The sequence below is a fragment of the Arachis ipaensis genome, chromosome B08 (genome assembly GCF_000816755.2).
Source record: "Arachis ipaensis cultivar K30076 chromosome B08, Araip1.1, whole genome shotgun sequence".
NCBI lineage: Eukaryota > Viridiplantae > Streptophyta > Magnoliopsida > Fabales > Fabaceae > Arachis > Arachis ipaensis.
This window is the reverse complement of record NC_029792.2, coordinates 64,669,568-64,678,215: the sequence shown is the minus strand read 5'-3', so window position 1 is coordinate 64,678,215 and position 8,648 is coordinate 64,669,568. Positions and strand designations below refer to the sequence as shown.

The following is an 8,648-nucleotide window of genomic DNA, read 5'->3' as shown; positions in this document are numbered from 1 at the left end:
CATTCGACACCTAATAAATACTAATAACTTGCCAACTAACTTATTTTATATTACCAAAACATAATCTATTCTACTCATGTGTAACAGCACAAAACCTATCAAAGTACCATAATTATAATCACATATACTTACTTAATTAAAAGATAAAAAAATAACAACACTGACCTGGATTCAGGCGGTTGGTGTCATCATCCCGTGCATTTCCGCGCACTATAACGTCCAAGTATCTCAAGAATATCAACAAAACGTGCGACAAAGAGAGAAATGAAGGTTCAAGGGTATGAATAGTAACATTATAGATGTTGTGAACGAGTTACTTAAGTATGTGAGTGTAAATGAGATAACCCACGCATCAGATTCTGTATACAAATGTGATACTGTGTAAATGAGATAAGATAGACGCTCTAAACAAGTTACTTATCTAGACGCGTCTAAGTCTTATCTCATTTATAGTGTGTAAATGTGATACATGAATTTTGTGATGTGTCTTTTTGTTTGTACTGTAAATAAGATAAGTAATGTTTGCAAATCGATAAAAATATTCTAAATTATCTATATCCGTAAATAAATATTTATTTTATTTATTAAAAAAAATCCTTCGAAGCGTTAGTCTAGACCAAAAAAAGTACAAGTACAAGGTGAGTATATGTACATACATTCCACCTTTTAATCGAAAGTCGCAAGGAGTGTCACACTGTCACGTGTCTCATACTCCAATACCTTTGGGTTTGAGGTTGATCCAAAATGATCGAATCCAAAGTATAGCAAATGCAGAATCTTCTCCCCAAAGCCATGTTGTAGTTTTATTTGTGCTGTGAAACTATTTCTTCAGACCCGCTTGCTACATTTCAAATTTCAAAAGCCTCCAACGGTCCAATTTTCTCATTAAGGAAAATTTGCAATTCTAAAACGAAATCAAAGCCAGTTTCAGAAAGAATAACCTTCCACTTTTTAATTTTTAGTCATCATCATCACCATCACCACATTCTAAAGCATAACTTCTTTTCTCTTTTCCTATGCTTTGTTTATTATTGCTGAATTCAAAATACAAAGAGTTTCGTTATCCTCTTTATCTATGGAGAATAACCAATGGCGTCTCTATGAAGATGACCCACTTCTTCTCACCGACGTTTCTTTACAACAAGAAACTGAAACCTATTCCACTAACTGCTCCAACTGTAATAACTCTCTCTCTCTCTCTCTCTCTCTCTCTCTCTTTCTCTCTTTCTTGGTTTCAAACTAAATTCTCTAGCATATTTAAAATTAAATTAAAAATATAAAATTTGAGTTAAAAAAATAAGATAACATAATAAGCAGTTAATTAATAAATTAAATTAAATTAATTAATAAACTAACATTTATTAAAAATACATTCGACACCTAATAAATACTAATAACTTGCCAACTAACTTATTTTATATTACCAAAACATAATCTATTCTACTCATGTGTAACAGCACAAAACCTATCAAAGTACCATAATTATAATCACATATACTTACTTAATTAAAAGATAAAAAAATAACAACACTGACCTGGATTCAGGCGGTTGGTGTCATCATCCCGTGCATTTCCGCGCACTATAACGTCCAAGTATCTCAAGAATATCAACAAAACGTGCGACAAAGAGAGAAATGAAGGTTCAAGGGTATGAATAGTAACATTATAGATGTTGTGAACGAGTTACTTAAGTATGTGAGTGTAAATGAGATAACCCACGCATCAGATTCTGTATACAAATGTGATACTGTGTAAATGAGATAAGATAGACGCTCTAAACAAGTTACTTATCTAGACGCGTCTAAGTCTTATCTCATTTATAGTGTGTAAATGTGATACATGAATTTTGTGATGTGTCTTTTTGTTTGTACTGTAAATAAGATAAGTAATGTTTGCAAATCGATAAAAATATTCTAAATTATCTATATCCGTAAATAAATATTTATTTTATTTATTAAAAAAAATCCTTCGAAGCGTTAGTCTAGACCAAAAAAAGTACAAGTACAAGGTGAGTATATGTACATACATTCCACCTTTTAATCGAAAGTCGCAAGGAGTGTCACACTGTCACGTGTCTCATACTCCAATACCTTTGGGTTTGAGGTTGATCCAAAATGATCGAATCCAAAGTATAGCAAATGCAGAATCTTCTCCCCAAAGCCATGTTGTAGTTTTATTTGTGCTGTGAAACTATTTCTTCAGACCCGCTTGCTACATTTCAAATTTCAAAAGCCTCCAACGGTCCAATTTTCTCATTAAGGAAAATTTGCAATTCTAAAACGAAATCAAAGCCAGTTTCAGAAAGAATAACCTTCCACTTTTTAATTTTTAGTCATCATCATCACCATCACCACATTCTAAAGCATAACTTCTTTTCTCTTTTCCTATGCTTTGTTTATTATTGCTGAATTCAAAATACAAAGAGTTTCGTTATCCTCTTTATCTATGGAGAATAACCAATGGCGTCTCTATGAAGATGACCCACTTCTTCTCACCGACGTTTCTTTACAACAAGAAACTGAAACCTATTCCACTAACTGCTCCAACTGTAATAACTCTCTCTCTCTCTCTCTCTCTCTCTCTCTCTCTCTCTCTCTCTCTCTCTCTCTCTGTGTGTGTGTGTGTGTGTGTGTGTGTTTGTGTGTGTGTGTTCCGCTTTGATGTCATGCCTAGTTCTTAAATGGGTGGTTTATTGAAGGACCATTTTGGTTTGTTATGTGAATTCTTGTGTTTTCTTTATGGGTTTTGGCGTAGACGTTGATTCACACGCATCGCTGAGCTCTGGTTGTTCAGCTATGGCTGCAGATCCCGAATCTTGTGGTGGAAGCCCAAGCTATGGTTCGGATTACTTTAAAAGTTGAATCTTTTTATGCTTTTGATGAACCCCATTTTGTTGTTTTGATTTTTCAGTACTAATAATAGGTTTTTGAGTTCTTGGTGTAGGATTCCAAGGGAACAGTGGACGCTTTGAAAGGAATAGTGTAGAATTTGATGATCCAGTTGTGAGAACTGTTCTTGATGGTAAGAGGGTTTGGCTTCCTTGCACAATTTTGAAATTTTTAAAAGTTATTTTGTTTTCTTTAGTTTAATTTTAATTTTTGTTCTTGAGTACCTAATAGAATTATGGGATGAATATTTTTTTTTCCAGGTAGATCAATGTTGGGGTATTCTCTGACTTCACCAGATTTGGTGATATGTGCTGGATCACCAGAGATTGCTCGAATCAGCTATGGTGATTCCCCAGAGGTATTTTGTAACAAGAACTGCAAGAATTTGGAGTCATCCATGGAGCTTTCCCTAGAGAACGGAATCAATGGCTCTGAAGTTGACAATGGCCACAAGACCCCTACTGTTAAATTCTCTAACTTTTGTCAAACTTTTACACATGATGATGTGATTGTGCCCCCTGATGCTTCCTTTGAGCTTCTTCCACCGCCTTTGACTGCAGACGAGTCACCCCTAAATTACCCTCCAAGTGAGTTCAATTCTTGATAATTTGTAAAGGGATTCTGAATTTTGAAATTTCAACATAGGTGTTGATGGTTATACTCCATAATTTAATTTATCAATAATGTTTTGCTTTTGAATTCAGGAGAAAATGAAATGCTAGAAGATATTTGTGTATCTCAGGATGCTGAGTTGGAATCCTCAGAAGTAGGTTTCTATACAAACTGACAATAAAATTCGAAATGAAAGCAGAAAGTAGATTGTTATGTGCTCTCAACTTTATTTTGTAGGATACCGAAAATATTGGGGTGGAAGAGAAGTATGAGAAGCTGAAAAAAGTGCTGGCAGAAACAAGGAGGGAGTTGAAAATGATTAGAAGGGAGAATGAGCAGAAGAGCAAGGAATGCCAAGAAGCTTGGAACTCTCTGAAAGAGCTACAGAATGAGCTCATGCGCAAGTCGATGCACGTAGGATCATTGGGTATTCACCTGCCTTTTTGCCGTCTGTTTTGTTTCTGCTTTTGTAGAATTGCTTCTATATATAATTATTTGGAATAATTTCTGGCATCAATCTTTTTAATTTATGGACAGTGATTTATGTCTGTTAAGAAAAATTTACATACCCCATAATTGATTTTGGAAGACTATATTTGATTCTGACCTGAACTAAAATTTGAATCAAACAGTGGAAGAGAAAATCCAAAATCAATTATGAGGTGACACAATTGATTTTTGGGACTCTAGAAGCACAACCAAACGTATGTCTGTAGAATTGATTCTATGAAGCATTAATTTTGTCAAAATGATGTAGATAGAGATGATTTTGAAATAAAGTGATTTATGTTTGGTAGCTCCTCTACAAATGATTGTGAATTTTCATTTCCCCCTTAATAAAATTCTCGAGGCCATAATTATTTTGCTCTCTATAAACCAAACAAAAAACTCTCAAAATTGATCTTTGGGGGTGAGAATCATAACCACCTGAAACTCAAAATTGATCTTCATTTATGGACCAAATGATCTTGTTTTCTCTGCAGCGTTTGCCATAGAGGGGCAAGTGAAAGAGAAAAGCAAGTGGTTTTCATCATTAAGAGACTTGATGAGGAAATTAAAGGTACATATCCTACCACATTTGAATGGCAACCAAATTCAAAAAGTAAAACTTTGTTTAACTTGTTAACTAATTTCCTGAGTAGATCATGAAAATGGAGCACATCAAGCTCTTAGAGGAAGCAGAGGCATACAGGAAATGTCAAGCAGAAATCAGCGAAATGGGGTTAATGATAAATGCCAAACGTAAGTAAGACATTGATAAAATATACCTTTCAATCTTATATAGGGTGATAATTTGTCCTGCTGTCTCTTTTTATAGTCAATGAACAACAAGAATCTCATGAAGATCTCAAGTTCAAATATATCGAGGGGGAAAAGGAACGAAAAGAACTTTACAACAAGGTTTTGGAATTGAGAGGTAAAAGATCTTCATTTGCTCTTGTTTTCTTAGATTTGTATGTGATATGATAACACATACACAATGGTTCAACAACTGTTCTTGTTATCTGTTGCAGGAAACATACGAGTCTTTTGCAGGTGTAGGCCCCTTAACGCTGAAGAGTTAGCAGCAGGAGCCACAATGGCCATAGATTTTGAATCTGCGAAAGATGGTGAGCTAACTGTAATGTCAAATGGTGCTCCTAGAAAGACTTTTAAGTTTGATGCTGTCTTTGGCCCCCAAGCTGAACAAGGTAGTTAGCATCGATGCGTTAATTTCTTAGGATAGTTCTCATATGAAGACACTTGCTCATTTTTTACTGATTTTTATTGGTTTACTTTGTAGCTGATATCTTCGAAGACACGGCACCATTTGCAACCTCAGTTCTAGATGGATACAATGTTTGCATTTTTGCATACGGGCAGACTGGAACCGGGAAGACTTTCACAATGGAGGGCACTGAGGAGGCTCGTGGAGTTAATTTCAGGACTCTTGAGAAAATGTTTGACATAATCAGGGAGAGACAGACACACTACAGTTACGATGTATCAGTAAGTGTTTTAGAAGTGTACAATGAACAAATCAGAGATTTGCTGTTTTCAGGAAATCAGCCAGGAGCAACTGCTAGAAGGTATATTATATTTAACCATTTGATAAATTTCATGCGATGATCAGCCCAGAAACTTATTCCCATTTTATGAACAATGACTTGATTGTTAATAAAAAAATTTGTTAAATCGTAGATTGGAAATAAGGCAAGTCGGTGAAGGAATGCATCATGTTCCTGGGTTAGTTGAGGCTCATGTGAACAATATGAGTGAAGTCTGGGAAGTCCTGCAAACTGGTAGCAATGCAAGGGCTGTAAGCTCAACCAATGCGAATGAACACAGCAGTAGATCCCACTGGTCAGGTTCATTTTTTATTTAGGCTAAATAAGTTTTGGATCTTTGTAAAATTTGTAGTTTTTGGTTTTCTTCCAACCTTGCCATTAACTTGTTCTTTCTCTTTACAGCATTCATTGTGTTATGGTTAAAGGGGAGAACTTGTTGAATGGGGAATGCACAAGAAGCAAGTTATGGCTGGTGGACTTAGCAGGAAGCGAGCGAGTGGCCAAGACAGATGTCCAAGGCGATCGACTGAAGGAGGCACAAAACATTAACAGGTCTTTGTCAGCACTTGGAGATGTCATATCTGCCCTTGCAACAAAAAGTCCGCATATCCCTTTCAGGTTATGAAAATAAAGATATATTATTAGCCCTTGTTCAAAGTTCAAACACTGACATCAACTACCTTACTGAAGTTTTTATTGTTGTTTTCATGGTTCAGGAACTCGAAACTTACGCATTTGCTTCAAGACTCATTAGGTACTTATTATACATGTTCCTTTAGACTTGGTTCCTTTGCATTTATGATTGACTTTTATCCCGTGTATGTATGCAAATTTTATTCTAAATTTTGACGAACTAGCTTGTTTTTCCAGGAGGGGATTCAAAGGCACTCATGTTCGTGCAAATTAGTCCTAATGAAACTGATTTGGGCGAGACAGTTTGCTCTCTGAACTTTGCTAGTCGAGCAAGGGGAATAGAACTCGGCCCTGCCAAAAAGCAGTTGGACACTGTTGAACTTCTTAGACACAAGCAGATGGTATGCTTGTTTGTAACTTTTGCAATGCTGTTGTAAGATTTCGCCGTTTTACTCATTCTATTAATTTTACTCTCCTTTGTGTTAAGGCTGAGAAAACCAAACAAGAGGCAAAGCTGAAGGAGTTCCAACTCAAGAAGATGGAGGAAACAATCCATGTATTAGAGTCCAAGATGAAAGAAAGAGATAATAAAAACAAGAGCCTCCATGACAAGGTATCTTATTAGAACAGATTTTTAAACCTTTTATTCACAGGATAGAATATAGCCTCTTTCACATTTAAACTTTTTCTTCTGAATTTTCTCTTAACTTTGTATTTGTTTCTTTCTTGAAGGTCAAGGAACTGGAAGCACAACTTCTCATCGAAAGAAAGCTGGCGCGACAACATGTGGATTCGAAAATAGCCGAGCAGCACCAAATGAAGCAACAAGAAGAACCAAACAGTGCACTTCCGAGGCCATCGCTTGTGAATCGACCACTAAGTATCAACAAGAATTTCAATGATCCGGTGAGTGGTGGATGGTGCAAGGACCAAGTAAATTCTGCTAAACCACTCACGGAAAACAACTTCTTAAAGCCTCTAATACCCTTTTCCACAATAGAGAACTCCATCAAGTGTATTGATCATGCCGAAAAGGAAAACAACCCTGAGATGGCCGAGAAACTCCTACTGCCAAAACGGTCTGGAAGAGCTTCTATCTGCACAATGACACCACGTGTTCCTTCCGCCATTGCTGCAAGGCGTAACTCTCTCATTCCACTCCCAAGCATACCAAGCTTAACTCAGTTCCAATCGCCACTGCTACCTATAGCCGCGAACCAAGCCACAGATCATAAAGATGTAAATAGAGAATTAGACACCAAGTTTGTGCTGGCAGAACAGACACAATGTGAGAGTCCTAAGGAAGTAAGAAGTGGTGTTAAGAAGATAGGTAGCATACTAAGAAGAAGCCTTCATAAGAAGATACAAGTGAAGTCTCCACAAATGAGAAGGGTTGGTGTAAATGTAGGGATGGAGAAGGTTAGAGTTTCCATTGGAAGTAGAGGGAGATTGGGACAAAGGGTGCAAGTTGGAAGTGCTAGAAGAGGTAAGGAGATCCAACAAAAGAATAGTCAAAAGGAAAAGGAAAGAGGTTGGATATGATAAAACTGAATTGATCTTAGATTTTATTTTTTATTTTTATATATTTTATTGTGTGTGGATAGATAGAAGTGATTTCTTGTTTGATGGTCATCCTTCCTAGGAACATGAAAAATGACATATGTTTCATGACGAAAATGGTAATTAGTACAAAACTCATTTTGAATTTTTTTTAATGAAATGGGTTGTGGAGCAAGGAGTGTGAAAACCAATCTTGATGTGTATAATCTCTATTTAAATTTAAGAGTCTGATAATTATAATTCATTAATTCTTGGTAATTGCTGTTAAATGCATGATTCATCATTTTGCTATATGTTAAGGCCCTTTTTGAAAAATTTAGCACAACACTGTCCATTGAATATTGTGAATTGAGGTTCTGATAGAAATATAAGAAATATATTATGTGGGCTCAACTACTTGTAGTCCTTTTTTAACAATTATGTTCAATTTTTGTATATTATTATGAGAAAAGTTCAATTTTTAATTAGTATTTTTAGTTAATAGCTCAATTCTTTTATTTTAGCAATTTAATACATCTTTAATCTATATTTTTAAATATTACTTATTAATTATTGACAGGTGAAAACTCAGTGAAGTTGACTTCACGTGAAGTTGATACCTAAGAGCCGTTGGATGAAAATTTAGTCAAATCAGTCAAATCATCTAACGGCTTTCAGGTATCAACTTCACGTAAAGTCGACTTCACCTGAGTTTCCACCTTATTGACAAAAAAAATAATTCTGTTAAAGAACTATTACTGGTGAGTTGGTAAAGAACAACAAGGAAAGGGAGAATGATAAGGGAAGAGCGACTGTTTAACGTTTTAATTTTAAACATTATTGACAAGCCAAAATGCTGTGTTTATTTTATAAAATTAGAATTACCACGAGCTATGTTGTCAGTAAATATAATGTGCATGACAAATTA

At 35.5% G+C, this 8,648-nt stretch overlaps 1 protein-coding gene across 2 annotated transcripts; it reads left to right on the top strand.

Annotated features, from left to right (window-relative positions):
• On the top strand, positions 694-7,981 carry LOC107613305 (kinesin-like protein KIN-14Q). Of its 2 annotated transcripts, none has more exons than XM_021109482.1 (17): positions 694-1,178; positions 2,755-2,838; positions 2,944-3,021; positions 3,149-3,475; positions 3,593-3,654; positions 3,738-3,927; positions 4,484-4,560; positions 4,643-4,742; positions 4,819-4,917; positions 5,015-5,191; positions 5,284-5,569; positions 5,682-5,843; positions 5,951-6,166; positions 6,265-6,302; positions 6,419-6,582; positions 6,669-6,794; positions 6,914-7,981. In XM_021109482.1, exons 1-17 carry the CDS (start codon positions 1,076-1,078, stop codon positions 7,721-7,723), a joined length of 3,099 nt encoding a protein of 1,032 aa, XP_020965141.1. In that variant the 5' UTR covers positions 694-1,075; the 3' UTR covers positions 7,724-7,981. The 2 variants fall into 2 exon arrangements, with proteins under 2 accessions (XP_020965141.1, XP_016170737.1); XM_016315251.2 differs by lacking the exon at positions 694-1,178 and adding an exon at positions 2,065-2,548.